This window comes from Agelaius tricolor, unplaced genomic scaffold, assembly GCF_023055355.1.
Source record: "Agelaius tricolor isolate 1412-34295 unplaced genomic scaffold, bAgeTri1.0.p SCAF_37, whole genome shotgun sequence".
NCBI lineage: Eukaryota > Metazoa > Chordata > Aves > Passeriformes > Icteridae > Agelaius > Agelaius tricolor.
In genome coordinates this window covers 74007-88865 of record NW_027269297.1, presented here as the reverse complement: position 1 = coordinate 88865, position 14859 = coordinate 74007, and the positions used below count along the sequence as shown (strand labels likewise).

General features: G+C 48.3%; 1 protein-coding gene across 2 annotated transcripts in view; it reads left to right on the top strand.

Moving 5' to 3' along the window:
• The window catches only part of COL27A1 (collagen type XXVII alpha 1 chain), a 145513-nt gene that overhangs the window by 57273 nt on the left and 73381 nt on the right, over positions 1-14859 (top strand). For both annotated transcript variants that reach the window (XM_071453813.1, XM_071453811.1), the window contains 4 exons: positions 5159-5212; positions 8823-8867; positions 11085-11138; positions 11491-11535. In XM_071453813.1, coding sequence (XP_071309914.1) covers positions 5159-5212; positions 8823-8867; positions 11085-11138; positions 11491-11535 — 198 coding nt within the window. The remainder of the gene's footprint in view (positions 1-5158; positions 5213-8822; positions 8868-11084; positions 11139-11490; positions 11536-14859) is intronic.

Below are 14859 nucleotides of genomic sequence, written 5' to 3'. Positions count from 1 at the left end.
TTTGACCCCTAAAGCTGCTTGACTTCCTTGGGCAGGAGGCTGCTTGGATTGGCAATGTTGCCCAGAGATAAGGAGGGGCAGTGGCAGGCTCAGTGCTCTCTGGCATTAGGCCAAGGTGTCTGTGCACTGGTAACTCAGTTAGAGCCCTGCAGAGCAGGAAAAGATCCTGTGCCAGTGGGAAAGGAATGGAGCAGGAGCGTGGAGGGGCTGGCGTTTCATTTGAGTGATGTTTGGCTGGAGGGGCTTCAGGAAATTTTTCTTGTGCTGCTCCTGCTGTACTCCCACAGCTGGAGGGAGAGTTTTGTTTAAAAATGCCCTGAAATCTTTGTCCCAAGAGGTGACACGGAGCTGTGAAGTCTCCTGGGGGTGAGAGCAAAGCTTCCATCGAGGTGGCAGAGGAGCAGAGCTGCAGCAGGACCCCCCTCCATTCCCACATCTCCCTCTCTGCAGGGATGAGAAGTGCCTGGACCCAGGGGAGGGCAGAGGTCCCTGTGTAGCTGTTGAGGCACAGCAGGAGCACAGGGCCTGCCAGGCTCCCTTTGGGGTGAATCCTGCTGGGGCTGAGCCACCCCCTGCCCACCTGTGGAGGGGCTCAGTCTGCTCTCCACACCAGGAATTCTCTCAGAGGTGTGAGCTGCCAACATAAGCTACACTTGTTTGTTTTATTCTCCTTCTTTTTTCCAGTGAAGGCTTTCTCTCACCCTCAGCCCTGCTTCTCCACCACCTTTTTTTTTTTTTTCCCTTTTTCCTTACTTAAATTATTTGACTTGCAAGTTCTGTCCCTGTGGAGGTTCCTGGGCAGTGATTCACCTGGCCAGAGCCAACTGGCAAATAGAGACTTTTGCAGACAAGACAGGAGGGCTGGTTGGTTTGAGCAGCTTCACCTTCAGCCAACAGGAAAATAAAATCCTATTTTTGGAGAACGATTCTGTTGGCATGAAGACCTGCCAGGATTCTTCAGAGCAGCAGCTGCCAGACTGCCTCCCTTACTCCTTCAGGGAAAGTGCTTTAAACTGAATCAGATGTTGTACACACACAACACACCCAGCCACACGTGAGCACCTGAGAGGGCTGGGGGGGAGCAAAGGACACCGTGTGTGTCACCAGTCCCTGCTCCTTGGGGACAGCTGCTTCCAGGGACAAGGGGCAAGGAGCTGCCCTGACAGGAGCAGTGCTTTGGCTGACAGCAGAAAGGGCAGGCTGCTCTGTTTGCTTTGAGCAGTGGAAGAAAGGAAGGGGAGGTGGAGGGGGATGTAATCCCCTGATGCAAGAGGAGCTGGTTCCAGTGTCTGTCTAGGTCTGGTTGTTCTCAGCAGGAGTCTCCTGCTCTGTGAAAGGATGCCCTTTGCAGGGAGCGGGGATGAAAGGAATTAAGGCACTATTGGAACATCTCAAAGACAGAGACTCTGTTGCTGCTTCAGCTGCAGACTCCTCAGTGAAAGCTGGGATAAATCAGTTTGTATCTCTGTGTCTCAGTTCACAAATCGTGAACCCCTGTAAAGCTCTGCTTGGGCTGGGGACAGGGGAGCACAGGAGCACCCAGAGGTTGTTGGTGCAAAGCATCTGCCTCTGTGCTCTCTCTCCAGCTCCTCATCTTGCTTCTTTCATTGAACTTCTCCTTCAGACAATGTGAAATCCATTCAGCTGGACATTTTCCCCCACCTCCTCTCTGAATTTCCCAGCTGTGAGATAGAGCCAAAAGTTTTGTCATACCTGACTGGAGCGCTGTGGAGGAGCACCCTGCTGGCTCCTGGCCAGCACAACTTGTTAGTCGAGCATTTTCTCCCTACTTCTGCTGCCATTTGCCATTCCCTTCCCTGGCCTGGTCCTTCTCTGTCCATCCTGTCCCTCCCACAGAGCAGGCTCTGTATTTTTCACTGGGGTGTTTACCTTTGCTGTCCCAATCCTTAAGCATAATTTCCAGTGACTAGTTTTCCTGAAAAAAAAAAAAAACACCTTGGAAAATTATGGATTTTCTGTACCAAAACCCCTTCTGCACTCACAGGAGACTCTGAATCTGCTGTATTTAATCTCTTTCAAAAGTCTCCTGTAATGGGCTGCCAGTTGTGACCCTCCTGTCTGCCAGCACCATAAAATGAGCTTCCTGCCCCATGTGTTCTCCCTCAGCCTGGGCTCCTCAGGCTGTTGGAGCAGAGCATGGGAGAGCAGAGGTGTCACTGCTTAGGGGAGTGAAACCAGGGGGATAACAGAGTCTGCTTGTAAATTCTGGGCTGCTTGTTTTAGTTGAATAGTGCTAGTTCTGTTCCTAGGGAACAGCTCTCTCCTTTAGACTCAGGCAGGAGAGGCACCAAAAAAATGGCTTTTACAGACGTGTGAGATCCAATAAATTAGGACACTGTGGTCACTGGAACTGTTATTGTGGTTTAAACTGCTACTGCTTACCCCATGGAAACAAAGTGCTTTCTTTTTCATTAGGGGCTTAAAAGATTGATTGTTTCCTGCTGTGCAAGAGCTGTGCTGGGACAGCTTTCACAACCTGGTTTGGGTCTTTGCAGCCTGCATGAAGGCTGAAATATCCTTCTCCATGCCACAGCCACCAGCCTCAGCCTCCTTTAATGTGCAAAACCTGTGCTAAGCTCGACTTCTGGGCTAGGATGCCTGGGGGTAGTTGAATTGAAGCTGCTCCTTGCATTTGTCTCCTCCTCTGGGTTTGTTTTACAGTTTGGGCCAAAATGTACCAGGGGACATTTAGGGGGACACCAGCCACCCCCCCAGCAATGGGTGAGCTGGGTTGGGGGTGCTTGTGCCAGTAGTGCAGATGCTGTGTTAAGGACAAAAAAGGTGTTGGCCAGGATGGGGCTTTGGTGCTGAGTGTTGTCCTGGGCCTGTTCTGCTGTTCTTCTCTGCTTCCTCCCACTCTGACCCTTTTCCATGCCCTCTTGAGGGCTGGCAGAACCCGAGCTCTGTGGGCAGTCACAGCCTGCTGTGAACAGGTTTTATTGCTGAATCTCTTGGTTGCTGGGTGGTATTGGCCAAGTGACCTCAGGTGCTCAGCTTCACCTTCCAAACACAGGAATAAACTGGTTTTCTAGATATTTGGAGACCTAGTGCTGGAAAACCTGTGTAAATTCAGACTTCTCTTAACTCTATCAACCAAGTGCCTCAAATTTCCTGTGTTTAAGCAGCAAGGTTAATGCTGGAAACTGAGGCATAAAAAAAAGTGAAACACATGTGCAAAACATATGCATTTAAATAGTTCCTTATCTGAGTTCTTTTATTCTGGCACAGGAGCACATTGTTTATGTCACACTGCCACAGTTTTAAACCAAATTCAGACAGTGCTGTTTTAGTCTGGAGCAAGCATTCCCCTAGCTGATATTATGCTGCTGTAGCAATATTGTTTTCATTGTACCATTCAAAGTAGTAAAATCTCCCTGTGTTGGTGAGAGCTCAGCTCCACAGCAGAGAGCTCAGCAGCCACAGGGCCAGGCTGCAGCTCAGTGGCACCCATGGGCCACTCCATGCCCAGCTCTGTTCCCTGAGGAAGGAAGGAGAGATGGGGGAATGCTGAAATCTGCAGCAGTGTAAGTACAGTATCAGTCTGTGCACACTCATATTTTCCTTGGCAAGCCACATGACTGTAAACAGCAAAATATTCTGGCAATCTTCTTTTTTTTTTTTTTTTCTGTCTTGCCTGAGCAATGAGTTTTCCCTGCACATCTCTCTTCTGATCTGATTGATTCAGCATGTAGAAGAGTTATTTTTCTCCTTTTTTCATTAAAGAAAATTGTAGGCCCCCCTGCCTTCTTGTTATATTTGACATCTTTGTCTCTAGATGGCAGAAGGCTGTTTCCAGTGGTTGCTTACCACAGCCTCTTGGCATGTGCACAGGCCTCAGGGATGTAGTGCCTAGCTGGAGAAAGGCAGACAACTTTCCTATTCTCAATGATTCCCACAAAATAGAAGTGTTGAATCCAAGCAAGCAATAGCTCATGTCAGTTCAGTCCTTCATGCTGTAGAGAATTGGTACAGAAAAGCTGAAACGCTGGCTCTGAGGTCAGCAGCAGAATTTCTGTTGACCTAAACAGGTCTCCCATCTCTCACCTTAGATTTTACTGAGCAACTTTTTACCTTTTCTGTTCACCAGGAGCTGTAAACCCCCAAAGGTCAAGGGAGGTCTTGGATGACAGTTTCCCAGTGTGGTTTTCCTGCTCTGTCTGTTGTGATCATTTCAGTTTTCATTGTTGCTGATGGGTTTCCAGATAAGCATTGTCACCATTGGCTGTTGCATTCCACTCAGATTTGCTTTTCCCAGTGTTTGTGGCATGCAGGGAAGCAGGCAGGAGTGGACAGCATCCTCTCCCTTTCTTCTTCTCTGTTTCTTAAGCTCTCAGGTATTTCAGAAGATGCCCATGTTGCCCTTCCTATTCTGGTGAGCAGAGAAGGGGATAAAGCACTTTTACTTTGACTCCCAATTCGAGCTCTTCCTGGGGGAGACGGAGCATGGCAGGACAGGGAAGAGAAATCTGCTCTGGGATCTGCTTGTGGCAGGGAACTGGGGGGCTTAGAGGAGCACAGGGTCTGTCCAAGAGAGAGAGAGAACGTGTCCCAGCACTGTGCTCTGGCTCTGGCTCAGCACCTCCCCTCCCTTCTCTACAATTGCCTGAAGTCTTCCAAACTTGTCTCGGATATAATGAGATGAAGTCTTCTTTTGTGGTGACTTTTTCCTGTAGTAAACATGGCCTTTCACAGCCCTGGGGTGTGGGCTGGAATGAGTTTGGAAGTGTTTGCTCCTCTGGCAAGCTGAAAGGGAGTGAATTCACCAGGCATCTCCCATCAGCTCCATTGAGCATCTGCATGGGCTCCAAGAGGCTTTGTGCTGTCCAGCTATCCTGAGAGGAGGGGATGCTCTTCAAAGGGTCCTGTTAGCAGACAGCACTAAATAATTCACATTGGCAATCCATTTTTAATCTAGTCACTGCAGTGAGTTTGTGAATCAGGAGTTTTGGCCTTGCTGAGCTGTGCTGGTGTGGCAGGAGTGGTTTGGATGAGGACAGGCAGGCTGGTTGTCCCACGTGTCCCCGTGTTCTGCTGCTTCCCAAAGTGCTGCACGGGGTGCAGGGGGAGTGGTTTGTAACTGATTGACTGCACCAGGGAGCCTCAATAACTAACTTTCATGTTTGCCTCCTCTTCTCAGGGTTTTCCTGGGAATTTTGGAGAACGAGGACCTCCAGGCATCGATGGGAACCCAGTAAGTTCATAACATTTTCCTTTCTTTTTTTTCTTTGCAGTAGACAGCACACTGTACTGCATCATGCTAGTTTTTGGGGTTTTTTTTAAGCTTGGTGGCACCTGCTGGTTGGTTTTGCCCCTCCTGAAAAAAAAAATCTACATCCCTGCTGCAAATTCCTGTGTTTGGCTCCTGTAACTGTCAGGTCATTTGCCATCACTTTTCTGTCTCCATCTCTTGCCTTCCCTGCACCTCAGTCATGACAGGTACTTTCTTATCCAGAAGGTGTGGCTAGGAGAAACTAAAGAGAAAAAAGGCAAGGATGTTGCTTTGGCAGAGTAGGCAGTGTTGGACCATCTTGTCCTCACCACAGGGCACAGATTCCCTGCTCCAGTGTCTGGGAGCACCAAGGGACAGAATCCACAGCCCAAGCTGCTGCCTGCCCCATCCTCAGCCAGCCCTGGGACTGCATGGGGAGTAAAAGTCTCCAGTCTCCTGAGTTCTTGCCCTTCAGTCTTCATCTGACCCCTGCTGGCTTCCTAAGAGTGGGATGTGTCCCCTGGGAATTGGGTCAGGATGGTCACTGAGGTCATTTAAGCAGCTGGGTGCTGATAAAGTTCAATTTGCTCTGCTCTTGTAGCAGTAAACTGTGGGGATGTGCTGTGTCTGCCACTGCTCACAGAACTTGTCCTCGTGGTTTGCAGCAGCTCTCAGATGTATTAATTATCCTAAATTATTTTCTGAATGACTTTGTTGGTTCTCCCCGAATTAGCATGTGAGCAGCACTGATTCATCTTTGAAATTCCTGCTGCCTTGGTTATTCACACATAATCACCGTGCTGCTCTGGGGTTTGAGGGGATGATTTGTGTGAAGTAACCCACTCCACATGTGCCTGCAAGCTCCCATTCGTCATGTATGCAGCATAAAAGTTATTTTCACAACAGACTCCAATCACCAAGCCAAGCTCAGCTACAGCTCCAGCCTTTGTGGGAATTCAGCACAAGAATCATAAATGCAGTGAACTGAAAGAATGATGTTCCCAAGGAACACTTCTGCAGGACTTTTCCCATCCTTCAGTCAACTTAAGCCATGGGTCAGAGTGGAATCAGTAGTCCCAAAGTGGAAAACATTCTGATTGTACTGCTATTTCCAGCCAGCCCACCAGGAAGAGCAGGAATCCTGGAGGACAGGAAGACTTTTTTTTTGTTTGTTTTCCCTAAATAACTTATTTTGTTTTCTTTTGAATATGCAAGTTGTCTAAGCCCCATTCAGAAGATGTTCTCAATGCCAGTCAGCTGAATGGCTGTTCCCAGAGCCTGGGAGAGCAGCAAATGTCCCGTTAATTCATCCAGAAGGATTGCTCCTCTTTCATCTTATCAACGGCTCTTAAATATTAATGTGCCTTGGCCATGGCAGAATGAAAACAGACTGTTTGGGCTGACTTAAAGGGAGGTTCACAGGGTCACAAGTGGAGTCACAGACGCAGAAAAATGCCAGAAAGTCTGTTTGTGGAGTGCACAAATATGCTAGGTTTGGTAGGTGGGGTGTGCAGCTGAGCTGTCAGGGGCAGGATGGCCTCAGGCCCGGCTGCCACATCCTCTGTTTGATCCCCTGCTGGCTGGGAAGGCTCAGCCACAGCCTCTGATCTCCTCTGCAGCCCCTCCGGGCACAGCTCCTCCAGCCCAGGGGCATTCTTCCCTCCTGCCAGCTGATGAGAACTGTCAGCCATGGCATTCCAGATCCCAGTTCCCCCGGAGTGCTTCAGCCACTCCAATTAGGCTCCTAATCACAGGAATTAGACGTGGGAAAGGGCTGTTGATTCATCTCCTTCTCTCTTGTCCCAGTGCCCGGTCCATGCGCTGAAAAAAGGAGAATAGAGCCTGATTTCCCTCACAGGTCAGGGACTGATAGCCAGGAAAGGCCACTTGTAAATCCTCCATTTCCTAGACCAGGGAATGGCTCAAATTAACAACTAGTCCTGTCCTCATCTCTCAGGGGAGTCCACCCCCTCCTCTTCCAAGAGGAAATCCTCTTCTGTTAGCTGTGAGCTCATGCATTTCCACAGACAGCCGTTCTCCTGAGGAACAGCAATAGGACACAAGTCAGAAAATCTGGGAAGTGCCTCTTGGAGCTGGTGGGCCCAAGAGCTGAGCATCCCCCCAGCCTGCAGCCCAGCCACCCTTCCTGGGGAACCCAGGCCACCGTGCAGCTCCTGTGCTCAGCATTCCTGGGATGCTCCCTCTCCTTCCTCAGCCAGTAATGCCAGGCCTTGGCTGAAAGCTTGCAGCCGACCTTATAACAGTAGCTCTGAGGACACAGAAATCCCACCCATGAGGAACAATTGCTCCACAGATGTCCCAAGTATGCAGGAAAGGAACTGGCCATTAAAAAAAAAGAAAAAAAAAAAAAGGCAATTTTAGGCTGGTTGAGATTATGAAACGCTTTTTTGTGTGTGTGCTTGCCCAATAGTCCTTTACTCCACTTCCCATAAAATAAACACACGTAACCCTTTAGCCAAGGAGCCCTGAGCACATTCAGTCACGTTGCATCCCCTTCTCTTTCCTTCTCCACTAGGCAAAGCTTTCCATAAAAGGGGAGCTCTATTGCACTGGAGGGGGCTCCACCAGATGTGCACCATAAACTGAGCAGGGCTGTCAGAGGAAGTAGCCAGCATGATCCAGAGCAGGGGCAGGACTGTCTGAGTGAAAGGGAAGTTCAGCATTTCCAATGCACTTGTTTTGAGAGGCCCTGCTGGAGATGGAGGTGTGTCAGAGCAGGTCCTTGCCCTGGCCAGCAGCTCACTGTTAGCATGGCCAGGGAGGCCACCAGAGGGGACACAGGACAGGCTGAGCACCCCATGGTTGCTGAACTGCTCAGGGAACCTGGGTAGGTGAGGGTCTGGCAGAGCTTCTCTGCTCTGCTTCACTTGGAGATGCCATCAGGTACCTGCCAGAGCTTCTGCATGGCTTTGCAGAGCTCACACAGAGAATGTTTGTGGTGAAGCTGAGCAGCCAAACCAGCTCCACAAGCCCCATCAGCAGTCTGACCCTTGGAATGATGAGCTCCAAGGTGCCAAAACACTCCCAGGACCCATTTGCCAGCACCAGAACCTGCCATACCTCTCCCCAAACTACCCAGTTGCATTTTCATTCAAGTCTACCTTTTCCTATTATTTCCTACCTTTTCCTTTTATTATTACATAACCACTCCCAAAACTCACCTTTCCCAGTGCTAAAGCAGCTTTCCTCTCCTTCCCACCTTAGCCTTGCTCTCCCCATGTCCCCTGCTCCCTCTCCCTGCCAGGGGCTGGGTCTCACCTGGGGCAGGCTCCCACCTCTCCCCTGAATTGTTCCTTTCATCCAGCCTGCTCCTGGGAGGGCAGTCAGCCCTGGGAATTACTGCCAAAAACAAGCAGCCTGTGTCTTCCCAGGATGTGCTCTCCTGAAAATGGAAGTTCTGGATTGCTTTGGAGGGGAAAGGGGCTGGGGATGGAAGGGGGGATGGAAGGGGGAGGGATGGTCTTTTCTCTTCTTTTCCCTTCCCTCAAACCCCTGAAACACTAAGCTGCCTTTCAGTCTCTGCTTGTCTATAAAGTGCTCTGTAACCATGTGGGTTTGTCTTTCCTTTTAGGGAGAATTGGGAGCCCCAGGTCCTCCTGGAGTCCTTGGACTCATTGTAAGTACAAAAACAAATGGAGATCTGGCTTGTCGGGCTTTAACCCTTTCAGCCTGCCTAACTGCACACAGATTTTCTTCTTCCTGTGAGCAGGATGACTGTTTGCATGGGGGAGCTGTGGCATCTGGGGAGAGAGGGGGTTTCCTGGTGGATTCAGAGGTGGAGGAGGGCAAACCCTATCCAAGCAAAAGGAAACAGATTAGAAGTCTGTTGTTAGTGTCTTTTTTCTTTCATGGTAACATGCCCTTTTGATAGCACTTGCCAGGGTATTTCTTCAAAGATGCAGCATTCATTCCACACCAGGATCTCTTAAAAAGCAAGTCCCTGTCAGCAGTGACCTCAGGGACACACAGTTCTTGTTCACTGGAGAGTTTGAGGGCAGGAACAGTCAGTCCTCTGGGCAGACAGGAATTTTAAAAGCACTTTCACCATCCCATCACTAATCCAGGTAATTTTACTCAGCCAAATTCCACCCTTCATTACAGCTTTTCCCCCAGCAGGAGATAAATGGCTGTAAGGATGGGTGGCAGCTCCTCCTCTGGCAGCCATGCTGGGGGTTTGTCAATGCCCAGCTGAACTTAGTGTGGTTTATTTTTAGGTCTCAGCACTTGTTTTAGGTTATTCCCTTCCATGCACATAAATTGGTAGGCTCTGTTACTACTACAGCATTCTTTCATAATGATTCCTCCTCAGCTGTGACAAACCATGGAAACTTGACTTGCAAGGAATGGTTAAAACCTTCCCCTTTTGCCTTTCCATAGCTTAAACTACAGGAGTGTGTGTCAGCTTAGATCAAGGCCTCCATTGCACTAGGCATTGCACAAACCCAGAAATCTCACATTCCTGGAAGGAACAGCAGGGAATCTGGTGGAACACCCATCTTGGAGATGGGGGATTGGGGCAGAGGTGGATTCACAGGAAGGTTTTCCATGGAACCAGGAATTAGCTCTGCTTCCCTTCATTAGTGGAGATGAAAGTAGCTACTTTAGCCATAGCAGCAGAAAGGATGTGCTCCTGTCAAAAAACTGGAAGATGAAGATTGCTATTTAAAACAATACCATTGAAGGCATTCTTGCTTTTGGAAAGATTTCTCTTTTCCTTGCTGCTGTTATCTCACAGATATTTGGAAAGTTTTCTCTTTTCCTTGTAGCCATTATCTCACAGATATTGTGTTTGTTAGAAAGTGTAAGGCCAGAGATGGCAAATGTCATCATGGTGGAGTCAGAAGCTCCCGTCCACACTTGCCCAGCCAAACTTCAAACTGAGATTCAGGTCAAGCTGAGTCAGATTTTGTGTCCCAGGGTAAGATGCAGCTCCTGAGTTCAGACTGCTGAAGCATCTCTAGTAGGACAGACCAAGAGTGACCTCCTCAGTCCTCCTGGGGAGAAGGGAGCACATCCATCCTGCCCTGTCCTCCCTGTGGAGACAGCTCCAGCTCCTTCCCCAGGGTGTGCACACACTGCAGGGCATGGAGAAGGTGACACATGGCCCTTGCCACCTGCAGCCACCCCAGGGACCAGCCAGGCTCTGCTCACGCACTCTGCAGAGTTTGGTTTACAGTGTAAGAGAGGCTGAAGAGCAGAATTAGGTGTAACTAAAGCCTCTTGCTCTCCTAATTAACCATGTGGGCAGAGCTCTAAGTAAATGCATTTCCACAAGCAGCCTTTATGCTGGGAGCTATGAAAAGGGCTCTGTTGGGGTGGCTGCAGCCCAGCTCTCCCTGCGTGACCGCGGGCCCGGGGCTGAGGCTGGAGAATCGCTCCTTCAGGGAGCCTGCCCTGTTTATTTACACACTGAGGCCAGGCCAGGCACCCTGTCACTGCCTCTCTTCATGGCAGGGAGCAGCCAGAGCCCGTTTCAACACCAGCACTGAAGGGTTTCTGTTGTACATCACACATGGGTGCCCACAGCAGCCAGAGCTCTGCTGTCCTCCTGTGTTAGACTGCACACAGTGCCACGCTGACTTCTCACTGCAGCAGGATGAGACCCCTCTTTCCCCACCTCCTGCCTCTCCTCTCTTTTCTGTGAGTGCTGCATTTATTTAGGGGCTGTGTGCACATTCAAAGAGCCTTGACTCGTGCCAGGATGCTGCTGTTGGTATCAGTAGTGCATTTCTTCAGGGAAACTGAGTCTGGATATCAGAGGAATTTCACACCACATGTAGGGTTCTGCTGGGTTTGCACCTAATGACTGTGGTAATTTTCTTTCTCTCACTAGGGTGACATGGGCCCTGTTGGACCAATTGGCTATCCAGGACCAAAAGGATTAAAGGTGAGGGAATCTCTGAGCTCTCTGAGCTCTCTGAGCTTTCATCCCTCCGTGGCTGGGCTGAAGGTTGTTCTGTTCCTCCTTGGGGCAGAGGTGACTGTCCTGAGATAAAGGATGGGCAGCAGTGATGTTGGACAAAACATCCCACTGGTGCTCTCAGTGGAGAATTCCAGGAGCATTTTCCCACATGAAGAATGTGTGATGGAGCACACTTTGGGAGCAGTCTGGCATTGAGACTGTCCCAGGCCAGTGCTGTGGATGTGAGCCACCAGCCCCATCAGCAAACAGCAATGTCACTGACCCAAGCAAGTCTCCACCATGGCTCAACCTCACTCTGAACTCTCTTTTCTTTCAGGGGCTGATGGGGAACCCTGGAGAACATGGACTGAAAGGTGATAAGGTGATCTGAATACTCCCTTATTGCACTGTGTTTTAATTTTGCATGTGAAACCCCCTTTGTAGTTTCTTATTCAGCGTTGTAGTGCTGGTTCCACCCTGGCCATCTATACCCCATCCTCACACTCTCCCTCCATTCATGACACTCTAGTTTTTGATTTTTCTTTCTTTGATATCTGCCCCATCCCCTTTTCCATGGAGTATAGATAAGTTATGCTCAGATCCTCTTTGGAGCTCCCATCTCCCACTGATGATGACAGTAATGTACAATTACCTGGTGTTCCACTGTTTTTCTGTTATTTACATGATGGGATGGGGAGGAGGTGATCCAACACTGACAGTGAGCTTGCATTAATGCATTTGGGAGAAAGATGTGGTGTGAAAAAGCAGCCCTGTATCAAACAAACCAGGTGGATCCCCTGGAAAAACTGTTGTGTGTTGGATACCTCTGCTCCTGTTCAAGGAGCCTCACCTCAGTTCAGCTTCCTACTGGGAGGAAATTGCCTTGTCCCAAACTGATATAAATCACTTTAGAAAAAGCAAAATAGAGAGGGGCCTTGATTGCAGTGATTTAGTGGTGCTGGCACAAAACCACACAGCTTCAGCTAAATCAGCATGAAGCTGTGTGTGTAAATGTCTCACTGTCACGAGAACCCTCCTCCTACAGATATTCAGCTCTTGGATTTATTTAGTCTGAAGGAGTGGGAGGTACAGTTATTTATTGCTGGCTCTGATTGCTCAGGAGGGCAGTGGAAAATGACCATTAAGTGTATTCTCCTCCTCCTGTCGGATGTTTTATTCTCTTCTTAGATGTTTGCTTTTAGAGAATGATTTAGCAGCCCAAAACTGCACAGGGGGGAAGTAGTGTCAAACCAGTGATTCAACTCTTCTTATACTATAGCAGCTCTTTGCCAGGACTCCTGTCTGCAATTTCCATTTCTCCCTTGTGCTGCTTTCCCACTTCTGTTGAGAGCAATGACAAGGCAAGAGAAGGGCTTTTTCTTTAGGACAAGCTTAAGGCATTGTAGCTGGTTTCTGGACTGAACCTCAGATCCTGGAGTCCACAGACTCCTCCATCCACTCCTTGGGAGAAATGGTTAAATATCTTAAAAATCACCAAGATCTAAATCATTGTTTAGCAAAATTAACCTTCCTGGACAGTTCAGTCTCCATCACTTTATAGAAACTGCTCTTTTAAGCCCAGTATTTCCCCAGCCACTGCTCTCACAGTAACAAATGGTTTGTGGCTCTCTCTGGAGTTATCCTTACAATATTCCCAAGTGCAGAATTGTCCATCCTCCCAACAATCCCATGCTCCTGAGGTACAGGAAACCTTTCCTTCCCCCCCAGCTGCCTCCCCCTGCAAGCTTCAGGCTGCAGTCATCCTGCCTTCCTGGCTTGATGAAGATTTAATTGGATGTCTGCAAGCTCCTATTAATCCCATCTGTCTTGGTCACATCCAAAACACGTGGCCTTGTACAGGTTGGGTTTTTTGTAGCTGAGGAAAACTGCCTTCAGTCAGCAGCAGTCAGATGGATGCTGGTAAAACCTGAGAACAGTGACAGGGCAGCTGGATAGTTGTGTAGACAGCAGGAATGTCACTGGATCTGCCACCTCAATCCACCTGGGAGAATGTCCTCACATCACATGGCCAGGTGTGAACCAGAATAAGGGACAGCATCTCACTCCTCCAGCAAAAATCACATCCTTTTATCTAGAAGCTAGACAGGCAGACCCAGGTCATCCTTGTGTTTGCATTCCTGTGTTTTCATGGAGGCAAGGAGAGGGGGAAGAGAGGGAGAAGTGCAATTACTGTGTAACTCTGAAATCAAGAGTGGCCTTGAGAAGGCCACGTGGGGTGATGAGTGCAGGGGAAAGGTGGAGGAAGCAGAGGAAATCCCAGCTACTTGTTCTCACAAAGGAGTTTTATGAATCAGGACATCTGTAACTTGTGGAGGACATGGCTCAGGCAAATACCTCTGGAGCTGTGTGGCGTTAGCTCCCTTTGCATTGCTAAGCAGGAAGTCTTGGGAACAGAGACTCCAGTTGAGGAAAATTGAGGGGATTTTGCACAACAACCTCCTCTGCATCCCCCAGACAGCAAACACATCCCACAGCTGTGCATTTGGTCCCTTCCCTTGTAGCCCCTCTCTGTTTGTGTTGGGTTACACAAGCCCTGGGGGTGTCTGAAGCTGCATTTCTTTTTATAGGTGAAACATGAAGCACAGGCAACATCCCATGGGCAGGGGCTGTTTGTAATTTCAGATCCTACATTCCTTTTCCTGCCCCGTGAACCAAGTCCTTGCAGGCCCATTTCGTCATCTCAGCATCTCAGTTTTTAATAACAAACATGCCTGACCTCTTTCCTCTGTAATTTTCCCCTCGTATTAAGGACACAGATCCCAAGTCCCAGTTCCAGGGCAGGTAAAAGGTGATGCCCCAGTGCTCAGTTCTGGTTTAAGAGATTGACAGCCATAGATGGACTGTTCATACTGTGACATTTTGCTGTGCTATCACAATAACATGTGAACATCTGGTGTCAAGTCCAGCTCAGGTTAAGAGATGAGTTTTGTTTCCCTGCTTCCTTTTTGCCCTCCCTAATGACCATTTCTCAGAGTTGTTTGAAAACTGGCTTCACTGTCATGCCCCACTTTTCCTAAAGGTTGGAAACAAAAGTTTGTTCCTGCGTTTTGCTATGCTCAGGAAACTCTTTTATTTTAGTAGTTATTACTTAGTGTCCAAGTATTTCTTGTGAAACAGTATTTCAATGGCCACTTGTACTCTCTGGGTAGAAAATTGCTTAATAAAAAATATAATCTTTCTTCTTTGACCCTCAGAACTGATGATAAAGCCAAATCTCAGAGCCAACCTGTCACTTCCAGAAAAGCTGTTTTCATGCTGCCTTCAGTCAGGAGCCAGAATTAAGTAGATTTCAGTGTTTTAAGCCTTGGACTACATAAAATAAGTCGAAAATTCAGAGAAGATGAGAGAAATCTGTGAAGGAGCTGGGTCACACAGTAGCTTTTTTACCATTTCTTTTCTATCTAATACTTGGGTTTCTTCCGAACTGAAGCTGTGTAAAGAGCTGATTGTTTCCATTTTGCATTGCCAAAGAAAAAAAATATGGAAAATAGTTCCAATGAAACAGAATGTTGGTTATTTTACTCGAATTAAAATATTTTAGGTTGAAAACCAAATGAGTAAAATCAATTTAACATTTTTAAGACCAACATTTTAATTTTGCTACGTAAAAGACTTGTTTTGAAGACGGTTCAGTGAAATGTTCCGGGAACATTTGCCAAAACATTTAAGCAAATTTAGCATGAAT